Source organism: Carassius gibelio, chromosome A1, assembly GCF_023724105.1.
Source record: "Carassius gibelio isolate Cgi1373 ecotype wild population from Czech Republic chromosome A1, carGib1.2-hapl.c, whole genome shotgun sequence".
NCBI classification, from domain to species: domain Eukaryota; kingdom Metazoa; phylum Chordata; class Actinopteri; order Cypriniformes; family Cyprinidae; genus Carassius; species Carassius gibelio.
In genome coordinates this window covers 10,073,710-10,095,656 of record NC_068371.1, presented here as the reverse complement: position 1 = coordinate 10,095,656, position 21,947 = coordinate 10,073,710, and the positions used below count along the sequence as shown (strand labels likewise).

At 36.5% G+C, this 21,947-nt stretch overlaps 3 protein-coding genes across 10 annotated transcripts; all 3 read left to right on the top strand.

The window, feature by feature from the left end:
- Window positions 1–207: 207 nt before the first annotated feature.
- Window positions 208–8,726, top strand: LOC127989613 (glutathione S-transferase LANCL1). Of its 3 annotated transcripts, none has more exons than XM_052591442.1 (11): window positions 208–307; window positions 1,155–1,261; window positions 1,458–1,575; window positions 2,125–2,332; window positions 2,564–2,711; window positions 3,657–3,803; window positions 3,918–4,100; window positions 4,771–4,947; window positions 5,366–5,438; window positions 7,843–7,921; window positions 8,012–8,726. In XM_052591442.1, exons 2-10 carry the CDS (start codon window positions 1,175–1,177, stop codon window positions 7,917–7,919), a joined length of 1,218 nt encoding a protein of 405 aa, XP_052447402.1. In that variant the 5' UTR covers window positions 208–307; window positions 1,155–1,174; the 3' UTR covers window positions 7,920–7,921; window positions 8,012–8,726. The 3 variants fall into 3 exon arrangements, with proteins under 3 accessions (XP_052447402.1, XP_052447408.1, XP_052447415.1); XM_052591448.1 differs by having other exon boundaries at window positions 7,999–8,726; XM_052591455.1 differs by lacking the exon at window positions 208–307 and having other exon boundaries at window positions 2,082–2,332.
- Window positions 8,727–13,544: 4,818 nt separating this feature from the next.
- LOC127989458 (myosin light chain 3, skeletal muscle isoform) lies at window positions 13,545–17,202 on the top strand. Its single transcript, XM_052591434.1, has 6 exons — window positions 13,545–13,680; window positions 14,053–14,083; window positions 15,595–15,738; window positions 15,834–16,004; window positions 16,435–16,512; window positions 16,723–17,202. Exons 1-6 carry the CDS (start codon window positions 13,678–13,680, stop codon window positions 16,749–16,751), a joined length of 456 nt encoding a protein of 151 aa, XP_052447394.1. The 5' UTR covers window positions 13,545–13,677; the 3' UTR covers window positions 16,752–17,202.
- Window positions 17,203–18,144: 942 nt separating this feature from the next.
- LOC127988774 (PEST proteolytic signal-containing nuclear protein) lies at window positions 18,145–20,592 on the top strand. 6 transcript variants are annotated; one of them, XM_052591390.1, is made up of 6 exons: window positions 18,210–18,267; window positions 19,293–19,319; window positions 19,391–19,596; window positions 19,743–19,817; window positions 19,946–20,001; window positions 20,093–20,592. In XM_052591390.1, exons 1-6 carry the CDS (start codon window positions 18,225–18,227, stop codon window positions 20,199–20,201), a joined length of 516 nt encoding a protein of 171 aa, XP_052447350.1. In that variant the 5' UTR covers window positions 18,210–18,224; the 3' UTR covers window positions 20,202–20,592. The 6 variants fall into 6 exon arrangements, with proteins under 6 accessions (XP_052447367.1, XP_052447359.1, XP_052447375.1 ...); XM_052591385.1 differs by having other exon boundaries at window positions 19,388–19,596; XM_052591407.1 differs by lacking the exon at window positions 19,293–19,319 and having other exon boundaries at window positions 18,145–18,267.
- The last annotated feature ends 1,355 nt before the right edge of the window (window positions 20,593–21,947 follow it).

Genomic DNA, 21,947 nt, shown 5'->3' with positions numbered 1-21,947 from the left:
CCCACAGACGCTACATTAAAAACAGACAGAAACACTCTTTTTTTTTTTTTTTGCAATTTGATGTAAAGGTGATATAATACAAATAAAAGAGTTATAAATGTACATACATAAAAAAATACAAATATGAAAAAAATTTTTTTTGAGAATTTACAATGCTGATGACCGTTAAACGCGTCATCACAGTCTTATGAAAGCCTCAGCTCAATAGTGTAGTAAACCTCCTCACCACTAGACTGCTGTAGTGAGTCATTCTCAAACAGAACATCCTGTGATCAGACGAGAATTCAACAGCGCAGCACTCAAGGCGGTATGTTCACTTTTATAAATAAACGTTGTTTATGAAGGTATTTAGCAAGACCGCGTTTGTTAAGAAACACGTTACGTTACTGCAGATTTCTAACCCATATAACGTTATTTGTATTCTGTGATTTTGACTCAACGTAGCCTTGTGTCGCATGAGAGTGCGGAAGGGGCCTTGTGTTCCTCGACCCCACTTTCATATCCCCAAATATCAATTTACTAAAAAAATTAATGATTACAGATTTATAAAACGTCATTAATAGTTCAGTAATGATAGGATAATCAACATTTACTGGTGTGTAACGGGACGATGGGCCTGTGCGTATTCATGCGAAAGGCCCTAAACGTGTGGTTGAGTAACACAATGGGCTTTTAAGCATCAGAAGCCTAACGTTATTTAGATAAAAAAAATTAAGATAAAAACTCCCAGTGCGTCTGTAATGCAGTAGTTCGAACTATTAAACGCAGTTATGATGTGCAAAAATATTAAAATCAAAGAGATTTATAATAACTGGCGTCAAATGTTCGACCGGAAAATGCGTAACGTTACGATGCCCGAAAATAATCAAATGGTTCCTAAAATGGTAGATTCGCACGTTCGAACGCACTTATCATGATCAAAGTGTTCGATTTGAAAATTCAAACGTGTCTCTGATTTCCCGGAAATGTTAGCAGCACGCGCCTGTGATGCCACAAATGTGTTTTATTTGAATATTATGATGTGCCAATCATGGTCTAAATAATATCCCCCCCCAAAAAGCAGTCGTTTAAGAGGGTTTTTAGACGCATCCATTATGTAGTGCATCTGTCCTCTGCTGTTTTATAATCTGTTCTTTTTCTGTACTTTATTTCAGGTCACACCAAAAATAAAGACATGTCTGAACCACGAGCCTACAAGAATCCCTATCAAGATTACACTGGGCCTGGATGTGCACAAGACCTGTTTGACATGCAGGGAAATGTGAGCGATTCCAAAATGTGCCATGGTACCTCTGTAGTTTATTATAAGATTATTATAAATTATTGGAGTACCATAGTATTTGAATATAACACACATATGTTAGCTTCACTGAATTACACAGCATACCCTCTTTATATGCCTGTATTCATTATTATGTCTTGTTAACAAATCTTTTTTTTTTTTTTGCACTGTGCAGTTGACCCAGCATTTTGCCAGCTGTATAAGCAGTAAGATCAGTGAGTTTCTGGCAGTTATGGAGAACGGACTGAAGAATGCTGACCCCAGAGACTGTACTGGCTACACCGGCTGGGCAGGTGAGATCACACTTACAGATGTATTAAAACTAACTTATTATTACATGTTCACTGAAACTGTACATGGCAAAGCATCATTAAAACCAGCCTCTTCAGAATGGTTTGCTTAAAAGGATAGTTAACCCAAAAATGAAAATTGTTATCATTTTGTTTTTAAATCTCTATGCATTTTTTTTCTTCTGCTGCTGCTAAACACAATAGAAGATACTTTGAAAAGTATTGATAGCCAAATATTATCAGTTCCTAGTGAATTGTATTTTATTTGTTTCATACATTGGAAGTTTATGAAAGGTTTAGTTACCAAAATGATCATCTTGTATCAAAAGAAAGGAAATCATACAGATTTAGAATGTCTTGAGACTAAATGATGACAGAATTGACATTTTTGAGTGGATGCACAGAATCATTTTGTACAGTATGTTGGAATTTGATTATTGTGTTATACATTTACTTAATTTATTTTATTAATATTTGTTAACTTCTCATGTTCATGGTTTTTTATAAAGCTACTTGGGCCGCATTGCTTAGTTCCTCCTCCCCCTACTGCAGGCATTGCCCTGCTTTACCTGCATCTCCACAGTGTGTTTGGAGACACCGCTCTCCTCCATAAGGCTCTGGACTATGTCAGCTACAGTCTGAGGAGTTTAACCCAGCGCTGGGTGACCTTCCTGTGTGGGGATGCAGGACCACTGGCTGTAGCAGCGGTGGTCTATCATCGACTCCAGAAACCTCATGAGGCTGAGGAGTGTGTCAACAGGTCGGTTCTACCTCCGTTTGTCCACATTGAATCTAATTTCTTGTGTCGTATCCTTTGGATCGCTGACTCATTCAGGTGCTATAACAACTTTAATGAAATTGTGCTGGAATCTTCCCAAGAGGTGTCAGGATGAATGTGGAAGATATCTTGGTTTATAGGGCAGCTCAACTCTTTCTGTTTGGGTCATTCCCATGGGGTCTTATTGTAATTTATTTGCTCGAACGTTTGCAGGCTGTTGCAGTTTCACCAGGCCGTAGTGCAGGGGATAGGCAGGCTTCCTGACGAGCTGCTCTATGGCAGAGTGGGCTACCTTTACTCCCTCATCTTCATTAACCAGCAATTTCAGCAGGAGAAGATCCCCATCCAATACATTCAACAGGTCAGTCACCCTTCATTTGGCCTCAGACCTGACCGACAGCACACGACCCTGTATTTTAATGCAGGATATTTGACGAGAATGAGTTATGATAAAGACAGTTTTTATACTTATGATCAAAATCACATCAGTAAATGCCCTTAGTCTTATTAAAAATGTTTCATCAATTTTATATATTTCTCTGTCTCTGAAATTGCTTCTGTCATCTGCTGATGTAAGCATGAACAAGCAGACAGTGAAAACTACCCCAAATATTTGAGATGTGTTTATGTATATATTATAAAAAAAAAGATATTTGTAGCCTACCTTTCATAATTGAATCCAATCCCAATGGATAAATCCAAGCCCTACATTATTTCTAGTATTCACAAGGGGTGTGTTTCTCAATGGCTGTTAATGAAATGTAGAAAGCAGGCCAGATGACCAATATACACCATTCAAAAGTTTGGGATCAGTAATACTTTACGATTGAAATGTAATCGTCTGTTGAGCAAGGGGGAAAAAAAAAACTATGATAATATACTAAACTGAACAGAAGTGATAGTAAAAATAAATGACACAAAAAGGAGTTATACAAAAGTTTTCTATTTCAAATACATTTTTAACGTTTTAGTAATAATAAAAAAAAAATCCAGACAAAGTAATGTATCAATGATTCCATAATAGTATTTTAAAAAATCTACATCTAAAAATGTAGTCCAGTTGTTTTCAACATTGATAATAAGAAGTGTTTCTTGAGCAGCCAATCAGCATCTCCGAATGATTCCTTAAGGATCATGTGACACAGAAGACTTGCGTGATGATGCTAAAATTCCGCTTTGCATCACAGGAATAATATACATTTTTAAATATATTACAATAGAAAACGCTCATCTTAAATTAAAGCATTGGGAAAGCACATGTGTTGTCTTTGGTTCAGTAGTTGACCAGATCATGCGTTTATTTCAGATCTGTGATGCTGTGCTGGTGTCTGGGCAAACAATGTCTCAGAAGAACAAGATCCAGGATCAAACCCCTCTAATGTATGAGTGGTATCAGGAGGAGTACGTGGGTGCCGCTCATGGACTGGCAGGGATCTATTACTACCTGATGCAGGTGAACACAATCGCTCATAGTACCTCATTGAATAAGGAAACAATACATTTAAGAAAATAAGTTGCCCACTTCATGTCAAAGTCATTTAAACAATCTAATTTTGTCTCCCAATAGCCTGGGTTTGTTGTCGGCCAGGAAAGGGTTTCCTATCTAGTCAAACCCAGTGTGAACTACATGTGTCAGCTGAAGTTTTCAACGGGAAATTACCCACCATGTGTCGGGGATTCTCGGGATCTTCTGGTGCACTGGTGTCACGGCGCTCCTGGAGTTATCTACATGTTGATACAGGCTTTTAAGGTACAAATCTCCATGTCCGTTCGTAATACATCTGTGTCCTTTGGACTTTTACATGAATTATCACTCTTTATCATTATTGTAATGTAAAGTAATATTCCTATGATGATTCCTAAAACTGAATGTGCCATTATGCCAGTGTTGTCGGTGAGATGCAATTTAGAGAACTATTATAGTTTTATTATTTAAAATTTTATTTTTATTCAGATCAGTGGCATTTTTTTTGTAAATATCTGTATTGTCTATATAGTTTTTTTTCTCTATAAGTTTTGCTTTTAGCTATTTAAGTACAAGTTTAACTAAAAAGATTAATGAGAAATGTTGCCTTGACCACTAGCTGAAATGAAATGCAAGAATTTTATATATATATATATATATATAATATTATTTTAGATAATATTTATTTTAAGTGACACACATGATTATTTTTAATGGTTTTAGGTTTAGTATAATAACCGTTTTCTGAATCAAAACATTTCTCATTATTAGCAATGTTATGTTTTATATATGCATAAAATGAGTTTTTATTAATGTGATTATTTTTTGATACCAGTACAAGAGTTGTTAGCTCTAGGTATTACAGTGCCATCAAGTGCGAGTAAACAACATTACACAGACTTCTGTTCTGGACACAAACATCCCATACTTCTGAGTAAGCCATCTTTCTCCCCAGGTGTTTGGTGTGAGGCAGTACCTGGAGGACGCACTGCAGTGTGGGGAGGTGATCTGGCAGAGAGGTTTGTTGAAGAAGGGCTACGGCCTCTGTCATGGAGCCGCTGGAAATGGTTATGGCTTCCTGGCCCTTTACAAAATCACCCAGGATCCCAAACACCTCTACCGAGCTTGCATAGTGAGTCTGACCTTTCTCTTCCTTACAATACATGTTGTGTTCTATACAGGGGACATCATGAAACATCTAAAAAAAAAAAAAGTTTTTAATGGACATTTGTTTATTTTAAAAGGTACAGTAGCAATAATATATTTTCCATTCAAGGGACCTTGATTAACATTATGGGGGGACTCCAGGGAAAACTACAGTGATTTAAAAGCCTCTTTAAAGAGTACATCCCTGCAGAAAGCAAAGCATTTATTCACGTGTGAAGCATTTCTAACATATTTCTAAGCACTTCAGTGAAATGACTTTAATTTATGCATATTCTTCATGGCGCATGAAGGCCGTTATAAATCACTGTGCTGTCAGGGGGGGCCTGTCATTGCCTGTACTGTATACAGAGGCATGATGGGATTTGATGTGTTCTCATCTGCAGTTTGGAGACTGGTGCATGAATTATGGAAAACATGGCTGCCGGACTCCAGATACACCATTCTCACTGTTTGAAGGTAAAGAAAAAATCGTTTAGCTCCCCAAGGCTGCATATATTTGATCAAAAATACAGTAAATCTTTAATATTGTGAATTATGATTGCAATTAAACAAATATACCGTATTTTTCGGACTATAAGTCACACCTGAGTATAAATCGCATCAGTCCAAAAATACGTCATGAGGAAAAAAACAAGTCGCACTGGACTATAAGTCGCATTTATTAAGAACCAAGAACCAATAGAAAACATTACCGTCTACAGCCACGAGAGGGCGGTCTGTGCTAAACTGTTGTAGACTACAGGAGCACAGAGCAGCATAGAGCTCCCTCTTGCAGCTGTAGACGGTAATGCTTTATCTTGGTTCATGTCTCTTAGTTAATTTCTCTTGGTTCGTGTCAAATTCATTTAGATAAATAAGTCGCACCTGACTATAAGTTGCAGGACAAGCCAAACTATGAAAAAAAAGTGTGACTTATAGTCCTGAAAATACGTATAATTTTGTTTGTTTGTTTTTGTAATTGATATATATATATATATATCAGGGTGTCCGCGGGGTTTTAAAAAGTATTAAAAAGTGATAAATCAAAATGGTCAAATTTAAGGCCATTAAAAGTGTTAAATGTGGTCTCAGAGGTATTATTTTTTTCCAAATTAGGTATTATTTTTTCCAGACTATCAGGTGTCTTATTCTGATTGAAATTCTATCTGCGTTCGTGTTAGTTCGTTTATATGGGCTTTAGCATATCTGGGCACATAATCAAAGATCTTCCGTCTCCGTCTCACTCTATGTTTGATGCTGACGTCATATTCAGTGGTCGTTCGGCATCATCTCAGAACACTGCGCGCTCAACAGAAGTGGCTGGCTTACGTTTTATTTTAGACTTGCTTCAAGGCATATCTTCAACGACTGGACAACCATCGTCGTCTTCATGGACAAATGCAAGTTTTCTAATAGCTGGGTTAACGACCGGTAGTACCGAGGTCCCGTTCAAACCCGGTTCTTGACGCATACAGCGCTATGATTTCCGCGAAGCAGAAAACGAGTACGGAATCTCAAAATCCAGTCATGTCAATGAAACTTACATTTTAATATGGACAGTCATGGAATTTGTGAAAGCATAAATTAATCAAATCAAATCTCCATATGGACCAGTATCTGTAAATGTTAAGCCGCAAAAGTTGTTTGAAATATGAATCCGTGTTCTGCGCGTCTCTGTGTGAATTAATGAATGGCAGAGACGTGCAGGTTTATTTACTACATAGACTGAAGCGCATGTCGCTTGCATTAATTTCAGCATCTGTTGTCTTCTCCTGTCAAAATAATCGAGTTCATTTAGAATTATTCATATTCATTTTCGAAAAAGCAGAAGACATACCGGTTTCTCCGGTAGTGGGCGGAGCTAATGCGCAAATAGAAATTTCAAAATGACAAATATGCATTCATTAGGCCTAAAAGAAAATTTTTACATAAGGGCATTGTGCTAGAAATATTACTATTATTTAGTAAAACGTATGTGATACTGCTACCACTGTTGCAAAAAAATAAAAAACTTTATTTAAAAAAAATAATCTCAGTTAATCTCAATATTTCTCCCATGTTTTAATTTTAATAGCAAATCCCCTTTATTTACCAAACATAAAATGTGTTTAAATTTGATAAATTAAAAGACAAATTAAATTTGGGTGAAACTTGTTAACTGTTTTTCATAATTATATAACTTGTAGAAAAACTTTAAACACAATTCTAAATAAGTATAAAGAATGGCACTGGTTTTATTTTTAGTGCTAAAAAGTTATTTTTTTTTCTTTATTAGCAAATTTTTGTGTTTTGCTTTGGTACCGAAATTGGTACCGAGAACCGTGGATTTTCACTGGTATCGGTACCGAATACTTAAATATTGGTACCGTGACAACACTAACAGGCAGGCTTATTGTTCGGTCTATCCATTTTCTCCATTGCACATTTTATGGTATTTGTTTTATTTTTATTTACTAAGTGAAATAAATGTGCAATATGCTGTCAACATCAGTCTCTAAATCTATTATTTTTTGTATGTTATATATGTCAAAATCGGTGTAAATAATAGAAAGGTCGCTGATTAACACTTACAATTCAGTGTCGTGATGGTTTTAAAAAATATTCTGAAGGTAGTGAAAAAGGTATTAAAAAGTAGTAAATTTAACTTAAGGATTGCTGTATATACCCTGTGTGTGTGTGTGTATGTATATATATATATATATATATATATATATATATATATATATATATATATATATATATATATATATATTATTATTATATATTTTTTTTTTTTTTTTTTTTATATATATATATATATATATATATATATGCACATTTCAATTTAATGCACATGTTGACTCTTGAATAATCGGATACCCCACTGTTTATCTTATTCTAGGAATGGCAGGCACAATTTATTTCCTGGCTGACTTGCTGCAACCAGCTAAAGCCAAGTTCCCTGCTTTTGAGGTGTAAAGGTAACTACACCTCTCCTTTAGAATGTTTGACTGTCAAGACATTAATATTGCAAATAATATTCTTGTTAACTTCAAAGTGCCTCATTCCAGTCTGTTCCAGATGACTGAGCTTTTTTGCTTAAGCTTCCTTGGAAGAACGCGTCCTCTGTTGGTGGAATAGTACTGTCTCACTCTGCATGTGCATCTGCTTGCCGCCGGTCTTACCCAATTCACACAAAGTTTTATGAGAGGTCCTGTACATGTGAAGAACAGCAGGTTTTTTTTTTCTTTTTTTTTTTTTTCTTTTCTTTTTTTTTCATGTCAGTGAAAGTTGGACAGGAATCAGGCTGTATAGATTAGGGTAAATTTGGAACCATGAAGGGAAGCCGTTTTAATAAATTCAATATGCTTAACAGATTGCATTGATTTTGTTTGTGTATTTTTAATGTTGCGTGTTTGTTAGTATTATTTTAGTTAATATGACTCATTAAAAATGAATTATTCTGATGTATACGTTAGGAACAATTCTGATATGACAGCAAGGTAAAGTTTAACATCTTTTTGAATTAAGTGACTGCTGTAAGTTAACACTAAAATACAGTGTTGATACGCTTTCTGTAACATTAATGCTTTGTTTTTTGTGATGTATTTTTCCTTTTTTTTTTCTTTTCTTTTTTTTTTTATCTCTTGGTAATACTAGTAGTTAAATCAGAGGATGTGTTGCAAACGTTTTTTTTTAGGTGGTGGAACAGTCTGTTAGCATTTGCTTTTTTTCATCATAATTTGTACATTTTCATCTGCAAAATAATAAAAAAGGAAAACCGTGCTATGTCTGTTAACATTCTCTAATATTAACTGTCAAGTCTTCTGTCGGTGACTGCCACAGCTATGTTCCTCCACTAGGTGGCGCTATAAAACTGCAATTTAATGATTTTGTGCATCTCTTTAGGAAGTCAATGACCTTTTCATTTAGCTGTATTCTTTGTGACCCTTATTTTATTTGAAAGTGGGCAATGAAAGGAAATGAAATCCACTGACCAAAATGTAGACTAGCACAATTTAGTTCTCATTCCAGAGGTCTTTGTGTATTATAGTTTGTGATGCTTTTGTAGGTTTGTAAATTGTGAGCCAACTGATTAGCGTGTAGCATCTTGAAACTTTAACTTTTTTGATGTTCCAACAGTCTAACCTTAAGAACTTGATTCTGGGAAACATTTGATGTACCAGTGCACTGCCTCGTTGATCAGAGTAGTGACATGTTTGGCTTTTGTCATAGTGCTAAAGGAATTGTATTCAGCAAAGATGCATTAAATTATTTAAACCTTGTTTAAATAAAAAAAGAAATCAAAAAAATTCTGTTCTGTTGAACATTCTTTTAATCAAATAATCCTTAAAATTAAGAAAGACAAGGATCTCTTCTGATTTCTGAAGGATCATGTTACACTGAAGACTGGAGTTAAGGCTGATGAAAATGTACCTTTGCCAACACAGGAATAAATGACGTTTAGAAAATATATATATTCTCTCTCTCTATATATATATGTATGTATATTCTATATGCTTGTCAAGGAGAAAAACCAAAAAACTTTACAACTGGGGCATCTCACCAGAGTGATGCATACTTGCCTCGTCAGTAATGGATTAAACAGTTGCTTTGCTACTTTTCCCCACAAGTCTTAAACCGTCAAACATTTGTTTTGTACTTTACTGCATGGTGGACCTTCATAGTAGAATTTTGCTCATGCAACTCAACTTTATTGGGGCAAAAAGGGTATAATTACATTTTTCAATTCCGTTTAGACTAAAACTGCTGATATTTTAATTTTGAGTGAAAATTTAGCATTAAATTTAAACATGCAAACTAGAAGCACTTTCCCCAGTGCTCTTGATCTTTTGAGCACACTATATATAACACATTCAAAAAATGAGAGACTTAAGGAATCATTTACTCGCACTTGAACCCCTCTTGCAAATCCAAATAAGGCTGATACTTTCTCAAGGGCTGATGGACAATGCCTGGCCCATATGACGGCTTTTTTTAACTGCTGGACTCCTCAGTGTTGCTTCCAGCTGATCTGAGGTCAGTCTCGCTGTATGTGGGGTGTAATTGCACCTGCAGTCTCAGACATCTGAGGAACTGATCCCATGTCAGTGGAGAGCAGTGTAACCTGAGCAGCTGCTTTACGATCTGGAGTTTGCTCGCTCAGTTGGACGTGGGGGTGTAAGGGGCTAAGACATTCCAACCACCCTTGAGGTGCTACCGACCCGCTCAGAGAAACTCTACACCTCCAAAAAGAACAGCTAAATATAGAGTTCATCTGCCAAGGGGCGAGGTCTTCAGCTCCATCACTTCTGCAGCATTCAGAGGGAAGAGCCAATATCTCAGGGCAGGAATGGAACGTATCTGCTTCTAGTTTGTAGTAACACATCTCACAGTATGATAATACAAAAATATACTGCAATACTGCATGGATAAAATAATAAAGTCATTCAGCAAGGATGCATTAAATTGCTTAAAAAAAAGTGACAGTAAAGACTTTAATGTTGTTACAAAGTATTTCAAATAAATGCAGTTATTTTTTTAACGTTCCATTCATTAAATCCATTCATGTAATGTTTCCACAAAAATATTAAGCAGTACAAATGTTTTCAGCCGTGATTATATTCTTAAATATAATCAGTAAATCAGCATATTTGAGTGATTTCTGAAGGATCATGACACTAAATACTAGAGACAGTGGTCTGTCTATGGCAAAACATCCTGCTGTACTTCCACAGATAGGTTCTACCTTACCCTTTTATTTTTAAAATAGTGTTTAAAAAAGTAGAATTGACACTGCTGATTAAGCTATGGGACAAACAAAAGCAGTCTCACCAATTGGCAATAAAACTGCGATTTACTTGATTATTTAATAATTAATCATTTTTAATGGGTACTTTGCCATGTTACTTAACTAATGTAGAAAATGATTTATTCAACAGAATGTCCAGGTTGCTTTTCAACTAAAAAAAGAAAAGTAGTCCAAGCACTGTCCAAATGGTGCACCAACAACATGCCTTATGATACATTTTTTGAGGATCTCATGTACATACTATAACCTCCCAATATTCTATATGCTCTGTAATGTGGCTTTACAGCATAAACTCATATTACCGTACATTAAATTAGAATGATATGAAATGCAGATGAGGATTAGCAAAAATGTTAAGGAGCTTGTCACAAGGAAGAATTTGCATGCACCGTGCTGCTACAAGCAAACTCTTGCTAAAAAGCACTGACATTACTCTAATGAGAAGCACAGCGTAACACTATAACGAATGATCTGCTTATTGCACTTATGTTTCTAATGTTTGTTCTAGGTGTTTCACATTTTCATAGTGAACAGCAGACCTCACATTTGTAATATTGTGATATTTAAACCTTGTGTTGTGTTCTGGATACTTTGACCTGGAGAGGATTTTCTTTTTCCTGAAAATGCTTGTTAATGTTATCACGTTGGTCTGATCATAGGGTACATTTGTAGTGTTCCCAGTCAAAAATGACCGGCCTTTAAAAAATTGCTTGAAAATATCTCATTATGCAATATTATTAATAAACCTTGAATTCTTTTCATGTGCTTTCTTGTTGTAAAAACGTAATCTTGTTTAATTAGCAGGTTTCATATTTCTTTTTAGAACTGATTTTTTTATAGGCCTCATTAATCTGAGTTTCAGTTTTTGAGTGAAAAATATTGTTCATATAGTCAGGTTTAGGGGTGAGCTGGACCGCAGAGTGAAGGCAAAAGGGCCAACAAGTGCTAAGCATCTCTCGGGGACTCCTTCAAGACTGTTGGAAGACCATTTCAGGTGACTACCTCTTGAAGCTCATCAAGAGAATGCCAAGAGTGTGCCAAGCAGTAATCAAAACAAAAGGTACCAGTAGTTCAATTCCAGGCTGCAGCAAAGTCAGATTGTGACAAGGTCTTTACAGGGGATCTGTATCTGGGGCTCTAGTTGTCCTGGTCTCTGCTGTCTTTCAGGGATATAGAGGTCCTTTCTAGGTGCTGATCCATCATCTGGTCTGGATACGTACTGGATCCGGGTGACTGCAGTGACCCTCTGATCTGGATACAGACTGGATCTGGTGGCTACGGTGACCTCGGAATAAGAGAGAAACAGACTAATATTAGCGTAGATGCCATTCTTCTAATGATGTAGCAAGTACAACTGGTGGTATGGTAAGTGTTCCCGGTTCCGGTTTACCTAATTACTGCAGCCTAAAAATCCTTTAACGGATTTGGATATTAAAAGCATATTAGTATGTTGCATATTAGTATACACCTCTTTTTTTCAGGATTTTTGCAATAAGAAATTACTCGTCATCCAGTTTTTTATATCAACTATGCATTACCATTAGTGTTTCACCGGGCCGCGAAGAAATATAGAGCTGAGTATCATCAGCATAACAGTGAAAGCTAACACCATGTTTCCTGATGATCTCCCAAGGGTAACATATAAAGCGTGAAGAGTAGCGGCCCTAGTACTGAGCCTTTAGGTACTCCATACTGCATTTGTGATTGATATGATACATCTTCATTCACTGCTACAAACTGATGGCGGTCATATAAGTACGATTTAAACCATGCTAATGCACTTCCACGGATGCCAACAAAGTGTTCAAGTCTATGCAAAAGAATGTTGTGGTCAATTGTGTCAAACGCAGCACTAAGATCCAATAAAACTAATAGAGAAATACAACCATGATCAGATGATAAGAGCAGATCATCTGTAACTCTAAGGAGAGCAGTCCCAGTACTATGATACGGTCTAAATCCTGACTGGAAATCCTCACATACACCATTTATAGCAGTAATTCTCATGAGTCCTGAACCAAGCTCCGCATCCACAGCAGCTTGGATACTTTTGACTTGGCATAAACAGACTTGAATCACCAACAGCAGGTTATAACAGCAATACTCGACAGGAGACAAGGGCAAAATGAGGTCTGTTTATATCAAAAACAGGCCATATGACAAGAACCTTGACCTAGACAACCAATCAGTCACAAGTGTTGTAACAACACCCAAATATGCCATTGCATCACTTAATCTATCAAAGCAATGCTCACATTATTCATTATCACATAAAATAGCCTTTTATTCTACAAAAAAGCAATGGTATTTTACTAACCCTTATTAAAAAATAATAATTATTATTATTGTATATTATATAATATATATTTATAATTTTATTTATTTTAAATATGCATGAGAAATGTAGCCAAACTGCAAGTGTTTTCATTCTGTGGAAACAGGCTTTAAGGAATGTTGCTTCCCATATAACCATAAGTGGGCTAGATCACGTTAGAAGTTAAAAATATCAGCACTGTAATCAAAAGCCTTCTTGAGATGTTGTGTTGACTTCAATGCTTGTTCATAACAGGTGAGATCAAAATTTATATTCAAACATCTTTGACGAGGGAATAAAAAAAAATTAAGAAACCCATGTAAAGACACAATACATCAAATTAAAATGCTGACCAAAGCCAAGGGGTCCTACAGTCAGCCTGGAGCATAATCTAAAAATACCGCCGCACATGTGCATTAGAGAAAGCAGCAGTCTTCCTTCCAGCTTGACCTAAGAAAGTTAAAGAAGTTCCACGGCGTCACAAGATCCGCCCCGTGACATCATTAGCTTAGCATAAATAAGTAGGAGCTGGTCCATGGCTCAGGACCACTCTCCTGGGACTCCGGCTTCTTGACTTCTGCCTGTCCGCTCCTCCACCCCAAAACTCCATCATGGTGTGTACTTGGATTACTCTTGCTATTTTATTGTACCTTTCTCGTGTGCATCTGCCTCAAAAACTGGCAATAAGCCCACACAAATGAAGTAGGACACCATTCTTCGAGTTTCATATTCACTTTGGCGGGCAAGTCACAATGGTATCATATAAAGTACCTCGATCTGTTTGCCACTGTTAAAGAGAAAATCATGCAGCTGGTTTATTCCCTTGCTGGATATATGTGCAGTTTGAAGCAGCTCTTTTGTTATGTCCAAAGAGGGCTTATATCTCCAAATGTCTTGTTAAATAATTCCTTGTTTCAGACTAGTGTGAGTTGTGAGACGTTGGCAGGTGTGCCAATGGAATTGATTCATTGTTGTCTTTCTGGCAGGCTGGAGAATTCAGTGCTGACCAGATTGAAGGTGAGTCTTCACACATTGGAGTTTATTACTTCCGGGAAAACTATAGTACTCTGTTACAGATGTAATGGATATTTTGGAAATGTATAATATTGTGAACTCAGGAAATAAAATACTTCATCTGTAAAAAAAAAAAAAAAAAAAAAAAAAAACACATATCTACTTCCACTTATTTTAGTTGCTTCTTATATTATATTCTGAGATACAACTTGTATTATATTAAACTGGCTTAAAAAACCAAGTTGAATCTCACTGAATCAAGAAAACTTTAAAAATGAAGTTGAAATTGGTTAAATTAATCTTTACAAGTAATGGGCGAACGTGTTGACTTGACTTAATGATTTTGTCATTTTTTAGAGTGCAGTAAAGAATTTGTCCAGCAAATAATTATGTTCAAAATAATAACTCAAATATGTAAGGACATGTTTAATAATAGATTAAAAATAAATTTTAAAAATAATAATTGATATTGGCAAATATCTCTAATTGTAAACAAAACTATTCCAAATGAGGAAATACTTTTTTGCATTATTATTGTTGTTATTATTTAATTATTAATTATAATTGATTTTTAATTGATTTTTTATAAATGTATTACAATTTCATCATATTGCACGTTGAAATGTTTTTTTTTTTCTCTCCAGTGCTGAGTATGCAAACTAAATTAATGTCTAACTTTATTAAAGTTCATTTGGAACAAATTGAAACCTTGATGGCAAACCATAAAGCACTCATGCATATTTGTTTAAGCTAACTGATCAATTGAGTAAAATCAGCTGGTTTAGTGTATGTAGAATTGTAGCAAGTTCTGATATGGTAGTCAAAACATTTATGAACCAAAGCCCACATTCATTTCTGTACAAAAACAATTCATGGAAATGAAACCTCTGGGGGCAGTTCACAGCATGGTGTTGCTCATTAAGGTGCAGAAAGTATGCAGTTGGTTGTAGGTATAGGTTACATTGCTGTCAGCATTCTTGTATTTGACTTGGGTCAGTCTTAGAGCGTGTAACCTTGTATGGCAAGAGCTACTTTCTCGGAGAGTATCGTCTGTCACGTCACGCATTAAGCACCACCTTCATGCACAGCTGCAGGAGGACAGAAGCCGTAGGATGCTATTTTTCTGTCAGCAGATCACTTTCAGCTTGGTCTCCCCCACGGCTCATGGAAATGCAGTTGCTAAGTTCTTTTTAATTCGGCTTCCTTCCTCCTCTGCTGCATGTACAGTTGGAAAAAAAGTTTCCTTGACCTTACCTGATTTTAAAGCAATAATGTTCCTAAACTGCTGTTGGTAGTTAAGTAAGTTAATAAATAAATGTAGTTTACAAAATGTTACTAACAACTTTTTTTTTTTTTTTTTTTTGGTCTGATGCCATGTTGTGAGAGAAATGGAAATACTATGAAATTAGTCCAATTGAATGTATTATGTACATTAGTCTAAATTAGCAGATTATGATCAACCCATAAAGTATCTATCTACTTCCAGATAACCTTCTGTTGTCGTTCTGTTACAGACTTCAAAGAGGCCTTTGGTCTCTTCGACAGAGTTGGTGATAACAAGGTTGCCTACAACCAGGTTGCTGACATCATGCGTGCCCTGGGACAGAACCCCACCAACAAGGACGTGAAGAAAATCTTGGGCGACCCATCTGCTGACGGTAAGCCTTTATATTAAAAGCGAACGGACATCATTGGAAATGCTTTACAAACCCTCACTGATTTGTGATGTATGTGTGGAACTATATGCACACAGATATGGCCAACAAAAGAATTGACTTCGATGCTTTCCTGCCAATGCTGAAGACTGTTGATGCCGTCCAGAAGGGTACCTATGATGACTACGTTGAGGGTCTGCGCGTCTTCGACAAAGAGGGCAACGGCACAGTGATGGGCGCTGAGCTGCGCATTGTGCTCTCAACACTGGGTAAGTGAAGATGAAATAATTATGTATTTCACACCATGCATGGGAAGGCAAATTACATAATATACTGTTACATAATATATAATGTTACATAATATAATTAAAAAACAAATTAAAGTATCTTAGCACAGTGACCAGATGGTAATATCATGGTGTTTTAATTACCATTAAAAGGTAAAAAAAAAACGTATTTACTATTACATATTATTATTACAATTCAAAACAACAGTTTTCTAAATGTATTCCTGTGATGCAAAGCTATATATATCTTATATCATATCATATATATATATATGATTATGAATTATTACAAGTTTGTAATTATTACCATATTTATTTATGATTATCACCACATTTATATAGATAGGTAATCTGATAGTAAAAAGTATGGGAAAGATTTATTTCTAACCAGTGTCTTTCATGGCACCGACAGGTGAGAAGATGACTGAGCCCGAGATCGACTCTCTCATGCAGGGACAGGAGGATGAGAACGGCAGTGTCCACTATGAGGGTACGTGTTAGGATAAGCCCTTCCAATTGAACCCTTATAACTTGTTTTAGGAAACATTGCATAAAAGTGACTGCACTAATTGAAATGATATAATAAGCTCACCTGTCATTGAATCATTACGATCATTATTTTTAGCAGCCACCTCAGGCCTTGTATGGCGAGCCAGTAGGGGCGATCATTCCTTATGCATGTCTGCCTCTCCTCTTACAGATTTCGTCAAGCACATCATGTCCGTGTAAGAGGCCGTCGGTTGAGAGAGTGGTGAAGAAGGCTGAACTCTATCTGCAGACCCCATGGTGTCAGGACATCCATTCTGTTTTGAAGACCAATCAATAAAAAGGACTATGGGATGCCACTTCTAAACCATTCTGTTCGTTTTCCTTTATTTGTTTTCTCCCCTCTCGCCCACCTTTTTGGAAGTTACATCATCCACTCATGCAGTTGACCCTCCTTGCCTTCTTGTTCCGCCCGGGGCGGCCATCCACAGTAGGATGGAGACCGGGGAAGAAGGAAAAGGCCACTCATGAAGTGAGGGTTGGTTTCTTCTTTCTCCACCCATCCAGGGTTACAACAGCACCGCTAGCTGTGTGTTAAAGGCACATGTCATTGCTGTGGCCAGGCTGCCAATTTTTCCCCATCCCAATTTTCACACAGTCATTTCACAATAAACTTTTTTTTTTTCCAAAAGTACACCGAGTTTTTCCTTTGTATGCTTATGCATTTGGTCGTAACATGAAACACAAATGTATCTGTTAAAATACTAGAAAGGAGACAGCGATATGGGTGGTGCAAGTATGAATTCTCCTTGCGTCATTTGCAGATTCCAATCAGCGGCAAAAGTCCAAAAATAAACATAAAAATGCTGATGCATGTGCATCTTTAAAAAGAATTTGCTTAGCTTATGTTGGAGGGGAAATTCACCCGTACTGAAAACAGTCTGTCTGAAACTGCTTATGAGGGTAAGCTTTGAGTATCATATGTAAAGAGGTCAAATATAAAACCCAAAATATATGGTCATGGTCCGGTTTGCTTATGAAATATAAGTGGTTCCAACAGAAACCTCAATATTTCAAGTGACTTTTATTATTAATAATGGTAACACTTTACAATAAGCTTGCATTTTGTATAACATTAATTAACTGCATTAGTTTGTAGACTTTAAATGTAGCCACAAGCATGTTATTGATAATATATTATCACAATTCTGGACATAAAACCATGGTAACACTTGTGGTTTTCTTTGAATTACCATGGAGTATGAATAAGGAAACATTTGACACTTGGTAGCCTTCATGATGCCCTGTCACCTCATTCAAAAGCTCAATACACTTTAAAATGTGTGTGTTTCTTTAAAATCAAACACACCATCTTTTAATTTTAAAACCTTTATTTGGGGAGAAAGTTATTGTCATCACCCATCCATGTAGGCCAGAATAGAATCGCATTACATATTTGTCCTCTTGCATCATCAGCACAAGTTTTTCCTGGGTAACACTGTAAAACTGCTTTGACGAAATCTGTATTATATAAAGCACCATATATATTATTAAAAAATAGAATAATAATTAAAAAAATAAATAATTAAAATATGCAGGGTGGCTATGCGATCTCTGTACGCTAGATGGCGCTGTTTGTACTCGAATGTTGTTCGTAAGCGGAAGAGGTGTTTTGTCCTCTCCGATAGCCGTACGTGGTTGAAACAGATTCATACGATGGCAAATGTGAAGTGCAGCGGCGAAGGCCCCTCTAAAGGAGGTGAAACTGTCAAAACTGTTTTTATTTTGCAATGAACTTACAATGGAAATCATTCGAGAATAATGATTGTATTTGTGAATATAGGTATTTAAGCTATATAGCTTAGGTTAGCAAGGTAGCGTTAGCTTCGTAAGCTGTTAACGAGCTGCTTTTCAATGCTGTGTTTTCTGTGGAGATCCGTAATATTTAACAGTGATGTTGGATCTAAGTTAACAAGACTAAATGCATAACATTGTTGCATATTATAAGTCCAGCGGAGTTTTGTTTAGCAAAGGTTTGATCCATAATCTAACAGCTATCTTTCTGTTTTGGAACTGTAACGATACTGTAGAAGAACCGGAAGTCATTCAAGTACCATGTAAATAATGTGGCACATCAATTCAGTACCATGACTTATATCAAATTACAATTTTATTCTTCCATTGTGGTGTTCTTAGTAATGCGTATACACTATACAACAGTACAGCTAAAGTACTATGGTATAGTGAATCTACCTTGGAGTACAGTGTAAATTGCATAGGTGTCATGTTGATAATTCAGTATCATGGCGAAGTACTGTGGTTTTACCATCTCAGTTGAGTTTATTTTTAACTCTTTTTATACTTTTTATAAAAGTAGCAGTTCACGGTTACAACCTTCTTGTCAAGGATAACACAATGAAGTTACAGTAATGTCCACTGTGGTCCTTGCTTTAAAAAAGAGAGAAGAAATCCTAGTAAAAAATCTGCTCACTCCCATAAAATAACATACAGGTCAACAATTCCTTATACATTTTAAGACATCCTGTCTAAGAACAGTATCTTCTATCCTTTATTAAGCCTTATCATTAATGATTTTATGTACCATTTTTCATTTACCGCAGATATCTTGGTATTACCATATTAATGTGTGTAATAGTAGACAATGGCACTGCTGAAAGCAGCCAGATGCATTTTATGTTGCATTAGTTAAAGACAACAAGTGCTAATCAAATGACTCCAAACTAATCAATTAGATTTTAAGCTCAACAGCGCCTATCTGAGCAGGTCCTCCTGGCATCCCTCATCTTTCAGGTAACTGTAGCTCACCTTTGGTCTCCAAGCCAACAGTCGCTCACCTTGGTAAGTTGTTTCGCCTCCAGCAGGACCGGAAGAGAAGGGAAGCAGTGTGAAAACTAAGACTGTCTCTTCCAGCACGGCATCAGGGGACAGTCTGCGAAAGCGGTCTGCTGATGAGATTGACCTCCAAGATGAGTCTAAAAGTAAGCCAGCACCCCCTAAAATGTCTAAAGTGGGGTTTAGCATGACTGCGAAGAAGTCTGCGCCAATCTCTATCAAGCTGGGAGCAAGCGTATGTATATGTTATTTTTATATATACATATGCATTTATATACAAGTATAGTGTGTGCAATGTTTGTTTGTGTTGTTTTGTATGCTTTTAAAAAAGTTTTTACATTTTGAACATTTAACAATTCTGTTTTATTGGTTCTCTTTTAGAAACCTAAAGAACCCACACCTGTCTTACCTGCCAAGAAACCTGGACTGGCATCTGTTTTTAATGAGGATGATGATGTAAGTAGGATTCTAGAACTTATTTATTTAATTGCAATGCTGTCCTTGTGATATTTATAATTTTGCAGTAATAAATAATATAGTATGAATGAACATCATATGTTGAAAGACCAGTTTTTGCTTTTCAGAGCGAGCCTGAAGAAATGCCGCCTGATGCAAAGATGAGGATGAAGAATATTGGCAGGTTGGATTTCATATTTTTAATACTTTTAGATTTCATGAGATGACAGCATCTTCACCAGGTTTTTTGGTTTTGTTTTCTTTTTTTTTTTCAGAGAAACGCCCACTTCAGCTGGACCCAATTCCTTCAACAAAGGAAAGCAAGGATTCTCAGATCATCAGAAACTTTGGGAGAGGAAGCTTAAAGCACAGGAAGATCAGTAGTATCCGGCTGCTTACAATAACTTGCTTTTTGGCATTTAAATATTTGCCATCTTTGTCTCTTCGTTTGATGACAATTATACAAATGTATATATGTAATGAATGTTTACGCTATAAAACCTCTTTTTATTGTAGCTAATTTGACACTGTGGTTAGATAATGCCTTCCTTTGTAAGATGGAAACCACAACAGAGAAATTAAGAATATTTTTTTTTTTTGCTGTATATGGTATGTGCCACACTGACTCCTGTTATCATTTGCTTATAGTTTAGTGTTTCTCCACAGAAGAAATGTAGTGGTCCAGTCATTCAGGATTGTTTAAGTTTCATTTGTTGAAATGAAACAAAGACGTTGTATTTTATAGTCACTAATAAATCCGATATGTGGTATCACATTGAAGTTTTTGTTTTTTTTATGTTGTAATCAGGTAGTAGTCAGGTTTTGAAAGCAGAATTAAACTTAATTCACCCATTTACTCAACTGAATATAATTTCAAAACTCTGCATTATGTGAAAAAATATATATATTTTAAAGGGGGGGTGAAATGCTTGTTTTCACTCAATATCCTGTTTATCTTGAGTACCTATAGAGTAGTACTGCATCCTCCATAACTCCAAAAAGTCTTTAGTTTATTATATTCATAAGAGAAAGATAGGAGGGGATAGTGGACGCACTAACAAGGAGGACGAGATATTTTAAGCAGTTTTACTCACCGCCTGCGGTTCCAACACACGACCGTGACCCTTTTTCATCGGGATTGCATCATCCTTAAGAAATAAACGATACGCAAATCCGGCGTCAAACTGGGCCTTGTTTGTAAAACAAGCATCTTCGAAATGCAGGGAACAAACACTTGCACAACTCCGTTGATGCTCTGTAAAAATAAACTCCATCCACTGGTCCCTTAATGCTGTTTTTTTTTTTTTTTTTTTTTGGTAATCTGTGAAGTGAAAGTGACATTGAGCCAAGTATGGTGACCCATACTCAGAATTTGTGCTCTGCATTTAACCCATCCGAAATGCACACACACTGTGAGCACACACCCGGAGCAGTGGGCAGCCATTTATGCTGCGGCGCCCGGGGAGCAGTTGGGGGTTCGATGCCTTGCTCAAGGGCACCTAAGTCGTGGTATTGAAGGTGGAGAGAGAGCTGTTCATGCACTACCGCCACCCACAATTCCGTCCGGCCCGAGACTCGAACTCACAACCCTTCGATTGGGAGTCTGACGCTCTAACCATTAGGCCACAACTTTAATTAACCCTAATTAAAGACAACCCTGTGCAGGGTTGTCTTGCCCTGGCAACCAAAAACACACTTCTTTTGTGACTTTTCGCGACACTCTCGCTCTGATCAGTGAATCGCTCTGATCAGTGAATGTCTGTGCTGCTCAGCCTCGCTATACAGGAGCGCGCGCTCTTCCGGCAGACGTTCCCTCAGGACCCATATAAGGAAATTCCGCTCCATCTAACGTCACACAGAGCCACACTCGAAAAAAACTTTCTGAAACTTGTGACAAACCGGAAGGAGTATTTTGGGAACAAAAATACTCCTTCAAACGTACAACTTAATTTTTGAAACTTTGTCCATGTTTAGCATGGGAATCCAACTCTTTAACAGTGTAAAAAAACTCAGTATGCATGAAATAGCATTTCACCCCCCCCATAATTTTCATAAATTATGAAAACTACTCGTCATGAAAAGATTCTACAATGTATGAGCTAGGCCTTTTTGACATTTGCATTCAATGAG

Excerpts from the sequence above, each read along its gene's own strand:
- LOC127989613 (XM_052591442.1), top strand. The coding sequence starts at position 1,175 with ATGTCTGAACCACGAGCCTACAAGAATCCCTATCAAGATTACACTGGG. Across the intron at positions 1,262-1,457 it reads TGTTTGACATGCAGGGAAAT|TTGACCCAGCATTTTGCCAG; the intron begins GTGAGCGATTCC and ends TGCACTGTGCAG. Across the intron at positions 1,576-2,124 it reads TGGCTACACCGGCTGGGCAG|GCATTGCCCTGCTTTACCTG; the intron begins GTGAGATCACAC and ends CCCCTACTGCAG.
- LOC127989458 (XM_052591434.1), top strand. Across the intron at positions 14,084-15,594 it reads CAGTGCTGACCAGATTGAAG|ACTTCAAAGAGGCCTTTGGT; the intron begins GTGAGTCTTCAC and ends GTTCTGTTACAG. Across the intron at positions 15,739-15,833 it reads GGGCGACCCATCTGCTGACG|ATATGGCCAACAAAAGAATT; the intron begins GTAAGCCTTTAT and ends ATATGCACACAG.
- LOC127988774 (XM_052591385.1), top strand. The coding sequence starts at position 18,225 with ATGGCAAATGTGAAGTGCAGCGGCGAAGGCCCCTCTAAAGGAG. Across the intron at positions 18,268-19,292 it reads CGAAGGCCCCTCTAAAGGAG|GTCCTCCTGGCATCCCTCAT; the intron begins GTGAAACTGTCA and ends CTATCTGAGCAG. Across the intron at positions 19,818-19,945 it reads TTTTTAATGAGGATGATGAT|AGCGAGCCTGAAGAAATGCC; the intron begins GTAAGTAGGATT and ends TTTGCTTTTCAG.